General features: G+C 40.5%; 1 protein-coding gene across 2 annotated transcripts in view; it reads right to left on the bottom strand.

The window, feature by feature from the left end:
* The window catches only part of ampd3a (adenosine monophosphate deaminase 3a), a 31,259-nt gene extending 13,975 nt beyond the window's left edge, over window positions 1–17,284 (bottom strand). The window contains exons 1-10 of one of the 2 annotated variants that reach the window (XM_088334425.1): window positions 17,049–17,284; window positions 14,079–14,265; window positions 11,186–11,351; window positions 10,897–11,116; window positions 9,470–9,599; window positions 9,203–9,397; window positions 4,763–4,894; window positions 3,078–3,241; window positions 2,871–2,997; window positions 1,711–1,874 (exon numbers count right to left, since the gene is read on the bottom strand). In XM_088334425.1, the coding sequence (XP_088190551.1) occupies window positions 1,711–1,874; window positions 2,871–2,997; window positions 3,078–3,241; window positions 4,763–4,894; window positions 9,203–9,397; window positions 9,470–9,599; window positions 10,897–11,116; window positions 11,186–11,351; window positions 14,079–14,265; window positions 17,049–17,269 (1,706 nt within the window). In that variant the 5' untranslated portion in view covers window positions 17,270–17,284. The remainder of the gene's footprint in view (window positions 1–1,710; window positions 1,875–2,870; window positions 2,998–3,077; window positions 3,242–4,762; window positions 4,895–9,202; window positions 9,398–9,469; window positions 9,600–10,896; window positions 11,117–11,185; window positions 11,352–14,078; window positions 14,266–17,048) is intronic. The other variant, XM_088334426.1, reaches the window with a different exon arrangement.
* Between the last annotated feature and the right edge of the window lie 1,284 nt (window positions 17,285–18,568).

Here is an 18,568-nt window from a genome sequence, read left to right as displayed (position 1 = left end):
TTGACGTCTCGAGCACAACTGACGTGCGCTCGGCAAATCGCGCTGTATATACGCGGAGAAAGGCGTTTGACTGTCACACGCGTAACACGCTAATTTCACGTAATAACACCGTGATACAGGCGCAGAACATGCTATTACCATGCTCCACCCACGATTACCCGCTGAAATTTCCCGTCCTACCCATGTGTAACCACGCCCCGGCCGCGGCCAGAGCACGTCGATCGCGTCATTTCCTAGTGTGCCGCCCGCGGTTAACACGTGCTCAAAGTTTTGAGCAGCTCAAAACTTTTTCGCGCGGCCAACCGCGTGTGAATTTCCGACCGCGAGTAAAGCACTGCTGTATCTCGTCTATATGGCGGTCTCAAAGCGTCCAACAGCGCCCAACAGCGTCTGCTTCACGGCCAGAAATTTCTGGCCGTGATTCAGCCTCGATACGCCCGTGAAAGGCTGTGTACCCGTGCTCTAATGGTTGAGGGAAACCACACTGAATTTACACTATTTGCAATTTTCCCACTGTTTTTTCAAGATATTGTGCAATGGAAGTTACAGTTGCAGTGTTGACATTTTTATATTAATATTTTCACTACATACTTTTGGATTGATTCTCTTGACTTAAGTTCTTAAGTTGTTCTAGAAATATCTGTATGTATTTGATATACAGCTAAAGTTTGCATTGTAGTCATCTGATAAAAGAGAAAACACTTTAGTGCTTACAATCTTTGTGCAGTGTTTATCGTAATCACCCGTATAAACTGACGCAAAAAGGGCGTCAATTAGTCAATGATGATCACATTTGCAAGTAAAAAGTATCAGTATGGGAATATTATTAATCTTTACTGTCATGGTTGCCATGGCGCCCAATTGGCCGCGCCCGTGTGTGTCACGGTTGCCGTGGTGCCCAATTGGCCCCACCCGTGTGTGTCACGGTTGCCATGGTGCCCAACTGGCCCCATCCATGTGTGTCACAGTTGCCGTGGTACCCAATTGGCCCCGCCCGTGTGGTAACGGCTGCAGCTCGTTGAGAGATTGACTTTCTGTTTGTATAAAGCTCAGCGCTCTCTTGCTTCAGGGTCAGCCCGTCATACGAGCTTCTGCCCCACAAGACGTGGGTTCTAACTCGGTCCTCTTTTCCCATGATATCTTCCAAACGTACTTCTGCCCCACAAGATGTGGGTTATGACCCGATCCTGTTTTCCCGTGAGGTCAGCCCGTCATACGAACTTCTGCCCCACAAGACGTAGTTTTGACTGGATCCTGTTTTCCTGTGATATCTCCAGTCTTGTATTGTTCCCGTTTATTTTTGTACCGTTTAGTTTTGGGTTCCAGTTTTGTTTCCGTCTGTTTTTGTCCTGTTTGTTAGTTTCTCCAGTTTTTGTTCCCGTCTAGTTTCGCCTGTTTATTTTCGTTACCCTGATTCGTTATCGATCTCGTCGGTCTCTGGCTTCCTGTCCTTCCACGCCAGACCGGCTTCCTAACGTGCATGACTCCCCATTACCCATGAAATAAAAGGCTTGTGTGAGAACGTCACGCGATTGGGTCCTGTATCTGTCCTGGTTCTGACAGTTACAACCCAGTATTTACTTGGATTGGATCAATACCAGTATCGCCCAGCACCACTGCGAAGCCTCACCAGGTAAAACATAAAAAATAAAAAACCTTACTTCAAACCGAATGTTTGACAAACGATTTAGCGAAAGAGGAAGCTCTTACTTTCTGAGATTGTTGAGGACCATGATGTTGGCGTACATGTGGAAAACATAGTAGCTATATGGCGGGTTGTCATCTTCGCTCCATTCTTCTGGCTTTGGACTTCTGAAGGAGAACATGTGATCGCTGTGTTTGGACTCGTCATCCACACTGTCAAAGCCTGACACCTTTGCAGAATAATACATTATTATATCTCAAATATTTAAAAAATAATTGCTCTCCATAAAAATATCTCCTGTCAAAACTATAAAAATGAAAATATGAAAAAAAACGGAAAATATAAATAAAATTTGTGCTTTTCTTTAGTGAAAAACGTCTTCATATTCTTCTTCAACTTTCTGTATCTTTTCTCTGGATTCAAGGTTTTTCAGCTTACTCTAAAGTTTTGTCTTGTAGTGCCGTTTTACATTAAAGTCCCTAATTACGGCCACAAAATCTCCACAAATAAGACACACGGGTTTACCAGCAATGTCAGTTAACATAATTTTCTCGGCCATTCTGGTTTTTAGTATCTGAGTATAATTTGAATGTTATCAGGGTTTCATAGACCCGGGCCATTATAGTAGATGTATATAAAAGGATTTCACGGTCCGGACATAATTGTAAGACAGACAGACAGACGGACAGAAAAATTATACGGACAATCCCCTACTTACGAACATTAGACTTGCGCAAAACGGTAGATATGAACATTTTTTTCGGGATGTTGAAAAATATCCGGACATTGCTGTAAGTTAGACTTTGTATTGTGTGCACCTTTATCCACGTAGAGGACAGTGCTGTAGTTAAACATATTAATATAAACCTTAAACATACAAGTATAACACTGAAGCAACTTGCGAACAAATTCAACTTATGAACGATCTTCCGTAATCTCTTTCGTAAGTAGGGCTGCGTCTGTACTGGAAATTAGCTTTTCTCCCATATCTGCTAATGGGTCAACATTGTATTTGTAGAAAGTGGATAGGAGCCAAGTGCTGTGATTTTGCATCAATGCTTCTTTTCAAAATCAATATAAAAATGTCATATACCCCCCAGATTTACACATACCCTGTTCACTAAAATAGTGGATTCTTAATACGTTTTTATCTATGATTCTTTACGTTTTTTAGTAAAATCATCTCAGTCACGAACTTTGTGATTTTCAACCAGCAAAGACTTACATATTTGAGGAACACGTGAAGTTCTTTATGACTCTGTGGATGAATAGTCGCCTCAAAGAGGGGAAGGAAGATATTCTCCAGCATCTTAGCAAAATTAGGCACCAGCTTCTTTGACTTGAAAATATCACTAAACATACACAAAACATATCCCAATCAATGAAGTAGCAAAAACGTTTGCTATTTTTCCAACAAATGAGTGCAACTCACTATATTCTCGGCACCTGAATCATCCACCTCATGTTTGGGGAGTACACTTTGTATAAAATGAACCACTTGGCTAGATCATGCCACTCTTTTGGAGTTGTTCCATAGATGGACAAGCGTGGCTCTGCATGCTGGTACTTACTCTCCTCCAAGTCGTGGGCCACTTCCTGTTCGTTTTGTGGAAGTGGGACATAAGTAAAACAGCTTATCTTCGCTTTAATAGTGTTGTATAGAACCCTTTCCAACCTACGTAATCAGCATAGGATGCATGCGCATTGTTGACCCAAAACATTGGGAGTAGCTGTACTAGTTTGAACGGATCGAGAGAAGATTTCAATGTTAAGTTGAATTTTTAGAGTAGCAAATTACAAAAGCAACATAACAAGCGGTTGAGTGTAAGGGTGCACAAATCGTGATTCCAAGATGAAACAGGAAAGAGGCCTTTTCAAAAGCACCATAGGCGCCCGTGGCTACAACTTATTAAAAAAACTTACAAGGATACCCGCATGCGCGGTTTTCATTTTGTATCCAGTAAATTATTGTGGCTATCTGGTTTAAGTAAGTGTAGGTAGGATAAGTGTTGAGAAAAAGTGTTTGCTACCAATGCCTACCTAGATGTAAAATTGCTACTACTGGAGCTAGTTAATAAATCTTTTGTAGTAATAATTATTATAATGATAATAATAATATTATTATTAATGTACAGTTTATATAATATGTATTAAATAATACATTAGTATATTGTGAAAAATGTAAATTATTACTTAATTAATTCCACCATTCGGCCTTAACATTACTTGACAATACTTAACAAACTTGTTTACGAACACCGAAAGGGGTTTATTTAGAGAAAAAACACTAGATGGCACTTTATTGTCTAATGCAATAAAAAATCAGTGTCAAATGAAAATGACCCGACTGAGTTTGCTGAACAAAAACTTCCTTTCAAAGGGTTCAGGATGGTTGGGCACAAGTATGTGATAATTGGAAACACCTGTGCCCAGTTCAAAACACCAGTTGGGGCCCTCTGGAGTGGATGTATGCCGGACCCTTACAATACGTATATACATATATATATATATATATAAATATATATATATGTATGTATGTATGTATGTATGTATGTATGTATGTATGTATGTATATTGTGTGTCTTTTGAAGTGTTGGCAGAGTCAGTGGTTGTAAAAGATTAGGAGAAATTTGGTTACTAGTAGTAGTAGTAGTAGTAGGTTACTAGAAAACAGTATCACTCGGTTCCTGTGATACTTTATTTTTTAGATTTTTCTCAGTTTACTGGAAAAAAAGGTTAAAAATAGGTTAAAATAATTATACTGGGCAGCACGGCGGCGCAGTGGTTTGCGCTTGTGTGGCTCAGTTCATGTCATGGGAACCTCCTGCGTGGGTTCAAATCCAGCTCCAGACTTCCTGTGCGGAGTTTGTATGTTCTCCCCGTGCTTGCGTGGGTTTCCTCCGGGCACTCCGGTTTCCTCCCACATTCCAAAAACATGCATTTCAGGTGAATTGGCCGGTCCAAATTGTCCCTAGGTGTGAATGAGCGAGTGAGTTGTCTGTCCCGTGTGCCCTGGGATTGGCTGGCAACCAGTTCAGGGTGTCCCCTGCCCAGAGATGGCTGCCACCCTAATGAGGATAAGCGGTACGGCTAATGAGATGAGATAATTATACTTACCTTTATTATGTGGGCAAAATACTCTCCATTGAGGTGGTTGTCCGTTTTGAGAAAGATTTCTCTGAGTTCACTAGCTCCAACAGGATTGTACTTGGAATTGAATTTATCGAAGCGATGGAACGTATGCCGTCCCTAAGAAAATCATACACATGGTGACCAGTCACAGGAGATGTGAAACCAAACACAGTATGTCTACAGATGAGCTAATTTAGTTACAAGAAATTTTAGATCTGAGCTGTCTTTCGAGCAAAAATCTAGAAGAGAAAATTCATTTTAAGAGACTTTCAAGAAACTATCACAAGAGGGCTAAGTGCTAGAGATTGCTCATCAGCAGCATCCGCTTGTCCCAGTTAACGTGTGTGTTTCCCGCCATACGTACCTGATCTCGTGCACTTGTGTAGAGTTTTTTATTGCGCTCGCTTGTAGTCATAATAAACTCACATTTTACGTCAATATCCTCTTATTTGTCTTATTACTACGCTTTTATGTTCAATTACTATTTAAATTTATTTTTGGTGATCAATAATATGTGTTTATAGCTATTTAGGGTTAAATTGGATGATTTCGAGAGGCCATGAACAAATTAATTGGATTTCAGTTATTTATTATGGGGATTTTTTTTTTTTCATAAAATTTATTTTATACATATATATATATATATATATATATATATATATATATATATATATATATATATAATATTGGTAGATTTGAATTATTTTCATAACAGGAAACCTTAGACAGCCTCAACGCTAACAGGGAGCTAGCTGGATAATATTAGAACTACGACACAAGTGGTGAAAAACACAAACGAAAAGCTACAATCACTGACCCAAAAGGACGCGATAGAAAAGTACTAATGTGTCACGGTCGCCATGACGACCAGTATGCCACGCCCCCGAACTCAAGCTGAAGCAGATCAGCTGATTGCTGTTCTGCTATTTAAGGCTGGATTTTGGGTTTGGCGGGTGCTGGTTCATTACTCATTATTCACAATCCCGGTCTGTTATGCCTTGTCCTGTTTTAGTCTGTTATGCCTTGTCCTGTTGAGTTCGTGCCGGAGGAACTCTGTATTGTTCTGTTTTGCCTCGGAGTATTGGGCGACTTTTATTTTATTAAATAAAACCTATGGATCGTCAACGCATTTGAGTTCTCCCTTCATGCCTCCTGCCTCCGTTCTGGTCCGGTCACCTTCCACGCCACCACGTCTCGTGACAGAATGAACCAGCCAACAAATAGAACTCAGCGAACGATCCCAGCGCGACTTGGGAGAGCTGGAGAGCGCAGTTCGGCAGGCGCCTACTGAGTTGGCCTTCCCTGCCCGTCCGAACCACGGCCCCGCCCGTCGTGGCCATTGCTGTGCCTCGAATGGGGTCCCGGGAAGAATTGACGCCTGCCTGTTCGACTCTCATGCCTGCCTGCCCGACTCCCGTGCCGATTGCCTGCTATTCCGTCTCCCCTGCGTGCCAGCCCGACTCCGACTCCGCTGCCCGTCGGGCCGACTCCGACTCCGCTGCCCGTCGGGCCGACTCCGACTCCGCTGCCCGTCGGGCCGACTCCGACTCCGCTGCCTGCCAGCCCGACTCCGCTCCTCCTGTTTTGTCGGTTCTGATTTTGACTCTCTCATGTCTTGTCTGTTCTGATTTTGACTCTCTCATGTCTTGTCTGTTCTGATTTTGACTCTCTCATGTCTTGCCTGTTCTGATTCCGCCTGTCCTGTCTGAATCGCCACTTCTGAACCTGAACCCCTGAGCCTGACTCTTCTGAATCCGACCCCCCCTGAGTGCGACTCTTCTGCATCGGCCTGACCTGAGTGCGACTCTTCTGCATCGGCCTGACCTGAGTGCGACTCTTCTGCATCGGCCTGTCCTGAGTGCGACTCTTCTGCATCGGCCTGTCCTGTTTATCTGTCCTGTTCTCGTCGGTTCTGCCTGTCTGTCATCCCCTGTCCAGTTGGCCACCAGACCCCCCCTGCCGAGCGCCGATTCCGATCCGCCCGACGCAGATGGCGCCTGCCTCTCCCCGTTCCTGCGTGTTCGGAGGAGGGAGCAGGGTTGCCCCAATCGCGATCGTCAACATTCCGGGGCGCGAGGTAGTAATTTTTTCTTTTTTGGGACCTCGGGAGCTGTCCCTTAAGAGGGGGGCTCTGTCACGGTCGCCATGACGACCAGTATGCCACGCCCCCGAACTCAAGCTGAAGCAGATCAGCTGATTGCTGTTCTGCTATTTAAGGCTGGATTTTGGGTTTGGCGGGTGCTGGTTCATTACTCATTATTCACAATCCCGGTCTGTTATGCCTTGTCCTGTTTTAGTCTGTTATGCCTTGTCCTGTTGAGTTCGTGCCGGAGGAACTCTGTATTGTTCTGTTTTGCCTCGGAGTATTGGGCGACTTTTATTTTATTAAATAAAACCTATGGATCGTCAACGCATTTGAGTTCTCCCTTCATGCCTCCTGCCTCCGTTCTGGTCCGGTCACCTTCCACGCCACCACGTCTCGTGACATAATGGACGCTATAATGACGACAAGTAAATTTACCATACGCAGCTTTTGGGGGTCGAAGCACGCAACTCGTACAAAACAATCAAAAGGCCCCCAGTGACAAGGTAAGCAAAGTTCCAATTTATCCAAGCAGAAATGAGCATTATTCATTTGCTGTTTACTACTATCGCCATCTGGAGCTGCCTCATATGTTGTGTTAATGGGATTTTGCTTTTTAAAAGTCTTGTGTGTGTTCAGCCATTCAGGTCACAGCTCTGGAGGAAATACGCCAAATCTGTCAACTTTAGGACACTAATTCTCGAGTCGCCCGGTGCGTGCAATATTTTGCAACATATTTGCATAACTGTGGGGTTGAACACTTCACGTTTTCTTCCTTCTGAAACATAAAAATTGGTCTTTTTGAATACCTTTAAGATATTATAAATTCTAGATACAAGCTTGATTCCTGAATGAATTACTCTCATAAGTAGAGGATCCTCTGTATTGTCTGGGATCAACAGAAAGCTTTAGTCTCTCTGCAGCTAACCAAAACACAAACTCTCGAGTTGATGCATGCGTAAACCAATATATGGCAAAGCATCATTGTTCCTTATCTGCCAATGGAACAAACGTTTTTCCCTAGGATTTAACTTTTTCAGTTTTTTTTTTTACTCATAAGAATCAGGGGGGAAACAACTCAGTTAAACAAAATAACCTCTTTACTACATTTTCCTGTATTACCTGATGAACAAATTAATAATATATAAAAAAATAGTAATCTGCTGGCACCTACTGATATGGATACATGTCACAGTTACTCGGTTGATCAATAGAAGAAAGCAAATATACTGAACAATGGTTTTTTGGGGGGCAAAAATTGGCCGATTTTCTGCGGCACACTAGGCAAGGTCTCACAGCACATGTGTACCTCGGATATATTGGTTTGAAGCTAGTTTAACTTTGTTTAAACATGTTTGGAGATATGACTGAGTTTTTATATGAGGGGCCATTTGAGAAGTAAATCATCCTTTCTCTCACAAGTAACATCATACTCTCACACATGCACAACTATACTCTCACACACTGACACCTATATTTTCATACAAAAACACTGTACTCTCTCATATGTTCTGCTATACTCTATCACACACACACACAACTGTACTCTCTCATACATACTACTATGCTCTCATACGCACACTACTATTCTTTCTAACACTTATTACAATACTCTCATAAACACATACTACAATACTCTCTCACACATATTAATATTCTCTCGTGGACACTACTGTACTCTCTCAAACATACTACTATGAACTCATACACATATGACTATACTCTCTCACATGTGTTTCTATACTCTTATACGGGCACTACTATACTCTCTTGCACATATATGCATACACACACTACCATGCTGTAACACACATACTACAATACTATCTTATATTTACTACTATATTCTCTCACACATACTCATATACAGGGAGCAACCCCTGTATGATGTTGAACTGTACAATGTATACACACTGTTCAGTGTGCTTCACCTTGGTTATCAAAATAATCCAAAGTAAAACAAACCTGAGTTGAAGTGATCCTTACGCTAGGTGTGAAAAGTCCCTATAGTAATATAGTAATGACAATTTGAATGGCGTGTAAGAAAGAACAGTAGTGTTTGTGTGAGAGTATAACAGTGTGTGTGAGTCTATAGTAGTGTGTGTGAAAGCCTACCACAGTATGTATGAGATTATAGTATTATATAGGAGAGAGTATAGTAGTGTGTGCATGGATATGACTGTATGAGAGTATACAAAGGTTTGTACATGTGTGATCGTATGATGTTATATGTGAGAGCCAGTATGATTTATTTCTCCTGTTTTGACGCTGGCATACACAGAAGAAATGCACGCACATATATACACACACGTTAACACTCAGTTACACGTTCTCTTGCTTACAGCATGTACATCGAGGGAGTCTACAGTGAGGTCATAGGGGTCCATGTTGAGTCTGTTAAACACCTGCTCAAGAGTCATCTCCTGGCCAGAATTCTTCATGACCACACGGTCCGAATCGGTGTTGTATGTTTTCTGAATAAATGTCAGCAGGTGCTTTTGAGACATACATGCAGCAGCATGAATGTGTGTATCCACCTGTGGTTAAAGCATCGTCTAAATGTTAAAATCATAATGTCACCTTGCACGGGAGTCAGGAAGAATACAAACCTTTCTAACATTGTAGAAGTCTCGATGAGGAACACTTTTTAGTTCCTTGAGCTCAGCCATCTCGTTTAGCATTTCATGGAGATGAAACTTGGAGCTCAAAAAATTGAGCCGCCGGTGACAGTAGGTTTTACTGGAGAGTAAATACCAAAAAGACATTTTTGGACATTAATATTAAAAGTGCTGTCCGTAATTTGTAACATTGTTACACTCTGCCACCATCTCTAAGCCCTAAGTCATGACGGCAGCTCATTCATCAAGTAGATGCTTTTCTCAAACGCTATTAGATAAACTTTTCTTTTTTCATCTTTTTTTGGAGTTTGTGTTGGCGTTGGTGCTGTATTTGAAACAGTCCTATTTTTTCTTTCACAATTTTTAGGCTACACTAACCGAAAACCGCGTGGATGATTATTTAATCACGCTACAACCCTCCTTTATCCTGCTTCCTAATGTGTTGTAAGTTTGGCATTGTTAACACATACTCAAGAAAAACTTTAAGAACACCTCAAATGACACACTCTACCTTTAAATGAAAATTTCATATAAATCCCAACTAAACAATTAATTAAATGATTTAACATACCCTTTTGCAGAAAAAGAATATTAATTGACACCAAGTCAAGTTGGATCTGTTACCACAACAAAGAATTTGGGGATCAAAAGTATAGACCTCTGGAGTAGGTGTCATTCCGAGAACAAGACGTAAAAGGACAGCCTATTTTGTTATTGCACGATGTAACACACATCCCCAAATGTAAACGGTCAGCCATATTGGACGGGTCCACTAAAAGTCGTTTGATGTTGTCACGGGTCTACACCAATCTTGTTGGATGTTTCAAATGAAAGAGGAATGTGTAAGGCGTTGTTTGTTGTGACCTTACTATTTATATATAAGTACTGTTACCTGGTAAGTGGAGGACAGAGCGATAACCAAACTTGCATGCGACCTTCGCAAGTAGTGGGTGTGCGCCGTAAACCCTTGGCAAAAATATTGCGCTGTTTCTCGACCAATCAGGTGAGTGGAGGACAGAGATAAGCTCCGAATCAATACAATGCAACCCCCGGGGTTTGCCTAGGCATGCTAAAACACCTTGCCTATGATAGTACGCCGTTCGCCGGCTAGAATAAGTCCCAATTATTGCCTTATTTGAGCCCTAATCCCTACACCAAACCCTATTCTTTAGCGTGTTTGGGTTTTGTCTGTACATCAGTGAACATTTGTTGAAATAACTCAACCTGCAACATTTAAAGACAAACTAACTAAAGCTATTATCATCATGTTTGGAATGTCAATCACGATAATAATGAGGTAAACTTATACCTTTTAGCATGACCGCCACAACTCGGTTGCTCAGATGATGTTTACGTGATTAGGATCTAAATATTGAACCAGCATGAAACATGGCCATCAGTTTATTGTGGCAACTTACGTGGGACCATCTGCAATCATGGCCAGCACGTGACCAAGATCTACAGCAAAGGTCTCCAGATCTGGATAAGGAAGGTCATGGGGACGGTTTTCTCGAAGATGCTCGTTGGTTTCATAAACGTGGACTATTCCATCCAACAGCCTGAGCTCGTAATTCAGGTTCTCAGGAATGTTTTCCATACTGTATGGATCCTCGTCCTCTGTCGGACACGGGCACATGTCTGGAGAGACCCAAGGCGTTAAATCACTACCAATCAGTGTGGAAGTGTTTCCTTGTGTATGGAAAAAACCTGGTTGAACGTCATCCTCTTCCCTCCATCTGAGATTTTCAGCTCTGCGAAGGAACTGCGCAGTAGTTCTGCAGAATCTGTGGTAGGCCAGTCTGCAATATTTCTCACGGATCAGCAGAGCTTTGAGAAGACTTCTGGCGGCTACTTCATAGTCCTCTACTGTAATCTAAATCAAGTATGATGATAGTAAGAGCAAAGTTATTGAGAAAGGATTATTAATTTACTGCCTGCTTTTTCAATTATTTTCCTGGTTCCATTTTCTTAGGTCACCCACATTTTCATTCTCAAACCTCTAACAATCGCCAATGTAGTAAATATTGCTTTGTTTTTATTGGTGGGTTGGAAATATCATGAATAACTTTCCTTTTCTAAAAATAAACACAGAGACAACAGAGACTAAAAATGACTAAAAATGTTTTTAATTTTTTTTTTAATGTTTGCAAAATTTTACTTTTCTGTTAGAAGATGAACATTCCTTATTTTATGTTACAATTTTTTTCCATATTATCTACAGTATTTTCTCAACTATAACGCAGTTTTTTTTTATATAGTCTTTCCGTGGGTGTGATTTATACTCCGATGCTACTATAAACCAGATAATACCTTATACAAATATAAATATATATATATATATATATATATATATATATATATATATATATATATATATATATAAATTAATTTCTTCTAAATAAATGCATCTCAGAAAATAATACCTTGCATGAGCAAATCATATTTTCTTTTGTATTCTAATAAATATTGCTTATTTTCTTAGGGAGTTGGTGGTTTCGGAATGTGTTTTAGTTTCATTCTGTGCCAGGTTTGGGAAAAAACAAAACACTCCGAAAACATGAAGACTAAAAAGTGGATACACTGAAAAATGTGGAAAATACATTAAATGACAAAACTTGTACTCCTTTCTTGTAAAATGTGATTGTTCTTTCGGCAGGTAGTTTTTACTCAATTAGGTATTTTGGAATTTTTATTTTTCATATTATCTATATTTAAAAATATATTAGATTTTTTTCAAATTTCAAAATGTCTACTCCCTTCTAGATAAAATGTTTATCTATCAAAAAACGAAAGAAAATAGTAATTATTGTAGACAATATGAAAGAGATTTTTAAAAGCAATAGAAAAAGAAGGGCAACAATTTCGTTTTTACAATGCAGTGAAATACACAAACATAGACAAACAGACGGACGGACAGACGAGCAAACAGATGGATTGACTAGTGCAGGGTTCGGGAACTTATGGCTCCCAAGCTATATACAGCTCGGTGAAAAAATGCACCTTTGGAGAATTCCTCTTTGACATTCTAACTTTGGCAAACTTAATGTCGGGATTGATGCATGTGAAACCAAATCTATCAGTTCGTTCAGTCCATTATATAAACGACACGGTTTTACCTACATTGTACAGTCAAGGTGTCACACCAACAGTCCCTGTTTTGGTTGTACATCACTAAAGAATCCTTTATTTGGGAGCTCATTAAATAACACATGTTCACTGTTGATAAAAAACAACACAACAAACTGTGTAATTACCCCAAAACAGAACAATTTGTTTGAGTGCACGGTAGGGGTGGGCGGAGCTATGCACCTCAGCCTGCTCTCTGTCACATGCACCCACTGCGCTAAAGGGAAATACATCTACAGTAAGACCTCGGTTATCGCGGTTAATGGGGACAAAAACCACCCGCGATAAGTGAAAATCTGCGAAGTAGCGGCGCACCTTAAAAAAAAAGAAATTATATATTTATATATATATATGTATATATATATATATATATATGTATTTTTTTTTTTTATTATTATTTTTTAGACCCGGTTAATGGGGACCAAAACCACCCGCAAAAACTGAAAATCTGCGAAGTAGCAACGCCCTGCGAAGTAGCAACGCCCCTTCAATTTTTTTTTTTAAATTATTATTTTTTGGACCGTTTAATGGGGAGCAAAGCCACCCGCAAAAAGTGAAAATCTGCGAAGTAGCGACGCCCCTTCAAAAAGAAGAAAAAAAAAAAATCTCTTCTCATTATCTGCACCGCTTATCCTTATTATTCGCGAGCGAGCCCCTAAACCGCGGCGCGGGTACTTTCGGGCGCGATACGCACGACACCGCGACGGCGTGTTCATGCGAGGGGGGGGATTTTGTACGGGAGTCGGATTTGGGCACAACACCGGCGCGCGGTTTTGGTGCGGCTTCCTCTTCATCGCCGTAATGCATAATAGTCTTTGAGATCCCGTCAGCAAACACGAGCTATTACCTGCGCCACGAGCACCATGCTAAGCCGGGAAGGCTCTCGACTTACTCTGGCCGTACTGAGTGTACTGGTAGCCCACGGCTGCCACTGCTGGGTCCACCCGGCTTCCCCTTCACCGCCCCCTAACTCCTTTTTTTTTTACCATTACAGACCGCGAAGCTCTGAATCCGCGAACGTCGAACCGCGAAGTAGCGAGGTCTCACTGTATAAACTTTTCGTTTGCAGTTTTTTTGACATTTCTACAAAAGAACTTTGCTTGCATTTTGTTTAAAAAAAACATTATTTATGAAGAATGAAAAATGAAGGTCAAAATGAGCCTCAATGATTTTCAGTAACTGTGGGAGGGAGACAAGTGTAAAGTGGTATATTTGTTGATATGGGACAAAGGCTCTGGCAATTTCTTTTTAAATTAAATCAGTTCTCTCTCTCAAAAAAAGATCAAAATATTTTTGTATCATGGCTCTTTGGGTTCCTGACTAGTGCATGTGCAACATGGGTTGTAAATGTGTGCTGTGTTTGTTTTAATCGTTTAAACAGACATAAAAATTACATTGTTATTACAAGTCATGTCTGTGTGTGTCTGAAGTGTGTGCATGTTTGAAGCAATCCTGTTTTTCTTGCTGTACTTACTCCTGCACAGTAATCACCGCTTATCGTGACCCTTTGGTAATCAGGGCCGTATTCTGCCAATGATGAGCATGGCGAGCTGGAGCTGGGAGACAGGTAAGACGTTGTAGCTCGTGGCCATATCCAGTCTGGATTCCCTGAGAGCTGAATGGACATGGACTGGGAACGGATCATCTTCAGGCTTTCACGCCTGTAAAATGAGCAAAACGACGCATTAGTAATGACCAAATTTTTATTTATTTGGTTCACAATCTAATTTGGCGGTTACCAATTTGGCCAGCATGTGGTGCTCACGGTTTCCCCCATGAATGAGTTCCAAAAATAGCCTCTTTTAATTTCTTGTATGATTTATCATCATGGAAGAACTACTATTATTATTATTAGAGTATTGTATTTTATCTTTAAATTATTGATTTTGCAGTTCATTGATATTGATTGATCAGTCCAAAAGAAAAATATATCGACGCACAAATAAATAATGCACATGTTTTGAGTCCAACATTTACATAGCAAGGAAAATTGAAATAAAAGAGAAGAGAAAGACATTGTTGACACAGGAACTCGCAGTGTGAGCGAACGGGACGGGGAATTGTGCCAAAAATTGTCCCCCCAGCAGTAGCTCAGGAGGTAGAACGCTTGGGATCAAGAGGTTGAAGGTTCGATTCCCGGCTTCTCCGTGTTATATGTTGAAGTGTCATCAGGCAAGACACTGAATTGCTCATGCCTCCTGATAAGCAGGTAGTTGTCTTGCATGGCTGACACTGCTATCAGTGTGTGTGATCGGGTAAGTGTTAAGCACTTTGGGAGGTCTTCAGTGACTTGAAAAGTCCTATATAAATGCAGACCGTTTACATTTACCCAAATTAACTCTTGATATTTTTTTTTTTGGTATAGTCATCCAAATTATGTAAAGTGTGTAATTTTGAAGGTCATCATCTAAAGGGCCGGTTACACAGCCTTTCACGGGCGTATCGAGGCTGAATCACGGCCAGAAATTTCTGCCCGTGAAGCAGACGCTGTGGAAAATGTGCAAAATTGGCTAAACCCGCTGTTTACTCGTGGTATGCCCGCGAAACAGACGCCGGCGACTGTTCGGCGTCCTATCCGCGTGTAACCACGTCTTGGCCGCGGCCGTAACACGTCCTAGCACGTTCGTACCGCGTCTTTACCTCGTGTGTACCACGTCTTTACCTCGTGTGTACCACGTGTGCCGCCCGCGGTTACCCGTGGTCTAAAGTTTTGAGCAGCGCAAAACTTTTTCGCGCGGCCAACTGTGTGTGTATTTCTTACTGCGTGTAAAGCACGGCTGTATCTCGTCTGTATCGCGATCTCATAGCGTCCAACAGCGTCTGCTTCACGGGCAGAAATTTCTGGCCGTGATCCAGCCTCGATACGCCCGTGAAAGGCTGTGTGACCGGGCCTTTAATCAGGGGTCAGGTACCTATGATTTACAAGCCAGATGTAGCTCTTTTCGTGAGTACGTATGACTAGGAGATAAAATGATACTGTAGCGTTCTCATTCCAATAAACGATGCTCAAAGAGAGTAGCCTGTTTGGTGCAGGCATAGCCAAAGCAAAAGCTGTTTGGTCCAGTATATAAAGAGAATAGTTACCAGTCAAGGTGTCACACCAATAAACCCCACTTTGGCTGTATGTCACTAGGAAATCCTTTATTTGGAAGCTCATTAAATAATTTATGTCCACTGTTGAGATACTTCATGATAAAAAACCACAGAAAAAAACTATAAACACCCCAAAATCCCTGCCAAACACAAAGAGAAATTTGATTGGGTGAGCGGTAGGTGTGGATCGATTTCTGGACACTTGGTGTACTCCCCTATCTCTCACACGCGTCCACTGCGCTAAATACATCCATGAACTTTTCACTTGCAGTTTTTGTGACATTTTTACAAAAGAACTCTGCTTGCAACTTATCTTAAAACTATAATTTACAAAAAAATGAATGTCAAAATAAGCATCGGTGACAAGTTTAAAGATATACATTTGTTGATACCGGACACAGGAATTACCTGGCATTATTATCATTTCATAAATTTGATCAAATCATCGATCGTCACACAGTGAATTAAAATGTGCTGAAAAATTAGATTTTATAGATTAGAGTAGGATTTTATCGACAGTTTGTATGTTCTTTGTACTCAGCATTATGCACAATCGTAATAGCTTTGCTTCTGTAATCAAATAAACGATTCTATATAATATGTATATTTTCCCAACTCTATACAGTAACTTAAATAAGGCAAAATTAATGACCGACATTATTCAAAAAAAATATGTCTGCATCTGCTCATAACTGAAATGTTCTTTGCTAATTTGGATTGTATGAGTTTGGTCTAAACAAAAGTTGTTTGATGAAAACAGTTGTTTGATGAAAACAGCCCTGTTTCTCTCTCACGTCTCCCACTTTACTATTTAAACACTCTGTATCCTTGGCTCTGTGCTAGTTAACTTCCTTCATGTCCAGTCCCAAGCACTTTTGTCCCATTGTTTTGTTATTCGGTGTGCCAAGCCCTTGCCTGTCCTTCCGTATCATGAGTCCTGACTGTCACCTTCAATGTTTGGACTCACTGAAACACCAAATTCTTGCCTGCATCCTTGACAACGATTATCGCCTGGCTAATTGACTTCCTGTGTACCGAAACCTGTCCGAATAAATTACCTATGCTTGCTGTACTCATCAGTGTTTTTGCCCGTTTTTTTTAGATCTTTCCCTGGTCCACCACCACTGATTCATGAAAGTAAGATTGTGCTTACTATTTGATTCTGGTCTGTTGGAGGAGGGATATGTTTTATATAGGCTGGATAAGGGATCTTGAGAATTGGACTTGGAAACCACTGATCTAAACAAAGGGAATGTTTCAGAACTCACTGCATAGTCCGTTGGAAATGTTTTGTATTTTGGATGTTTTTCCCAATTATATACTTCTAATCAGTTGTATAAACAAGGCCTACCTCTTGGTTGTCTCCTCAGACCGCTGTTCCGCCAGCTCCTTAAGCAGCTCATGGTCTTTGGCCTGTTGGAGGCCAATTGGGCAGTCCTCAGGCACAGTGAACATGGACAATGCATCCTTACTGTCCTCTTCCTTTAGAGCAGACGCGTAGACCATTTCTGCCAGAAGCTGGGTCTCCTCCTCGGCCACGCTAAGAGTTACTTTGGGGAATTGGCGAGGCATGTCTGTACGATAGAGGAAGCCAGAGCGAAGTGTTAAAACAAAGTTGCTTGTGTACAATACAGTAGGAGGAGGACACACCCAGCTTCTCAAGAAAGGGGAAAGACCAGGTTGTACTGTTTGGTAAACAAAAAAATCTTTGCACAGGACTGTTTGTGGGACATTATATGGACAAACGGCTGAACGATGTGTGATGGGTGAACTATTCCCAATCTCCCGATACAGTTTAGACAAACAAACAAAACAAACATTTAAGCATCTATATTAATTGGATTGAGTTGTTTTTCTTGTCACTGAAATCAACGTTGTGAAACATTGTATGCAACGATATTAAACATAATTTAAGGGTTAGGGTTAGGGTTAGGGTTTTTTCATGATACAATATAAAAATTTAGACCAGTCTTAGAAAAATGATAAATAAAAAGACAAAAAAATATATATAAAAAGGAGCAAAATTTGCCTTATTTTGCCCATTGGAATTACAAGGTTATGTTTAGGGTAAGGGTTAGGGTTGGGGTTAAGGTTAGGGTTAAGGTTTTTTTCATGATAAAATATAATTATTTAGACAAGTATTAGAAGGATTATATATAAAGAGACAAAAAATTTGCCTTTTTTTGCCCATTCGAACTACAGGGTTAGGGTGAAGGTTAGAGTTAGGGTTCGTGTTTTTTCATGATACAATATAAATATTTAGACCAGTACTAGAAAAAGTATGTATAAAAAGACACAAAATGTCCCTTTTTTTTTTCCGCCCATTCGAACTACAGTGTTAGGGTTGGGGTAAGGGTTAGGGTTAGGGTTAGGGTTAGGGTAAGGGTTAGGGTTTTTTCCTAATTAAAAAATAAATATTTGGACCAATATTAGAAGAAATATATATAAAAAGACACAAAATTTGCCTTTTTTTCCATTCGAATTACTGGGTTAGGGTTAGGCTTAGGGTTAGGGTTAGGATTAGGGTAAAGGTAAGGGTTAGGGTCTTTTTAACGATAAAATATAAATATTTAGACCAATATTAATGTAAATATATATGAAAAGACACAAAATATGCCATTTTTTTTCTCATTTTTTTGCCCATTCCAACTACAAATTTAGGGTTAGGGTAAGAGTTAGGGTTGGAGTAAGGGTAAGTATTACGGGTTTTTTCGTGATAAGAAATAAATATTTAGACCAACATTAGAGAAAATTTATATAAAAAGACACACAATTTGCCCTTTTTTATAGCCCATTCGAACTACAGGTTTAGGGTTAGGGTTAGGGTTAAGGGTAGGGGTAAGGATAAGGGTTAGGGTTTTTTTTCATGAT

Source organism: Urocampus carinirostris, chromosome 4, assembly GCF_059441175.1.
Source record: "Urocampus carinirostris isolate Australia breed hairy pipefish chromosome 4, RoL_Ucar_1.0, whole genome shotgun sequence".
Taxonomy (NCBI): domain Eukaryota; kingdom Metazoa; phylum Chordata; class Actinopteri; order Syngnathiformes; family Syngnathidae; genus Urocampus; species Urocampus carinirostris.
This window is presented reverse-complemented; position numbering and strand designations above follow the sequence as displayed.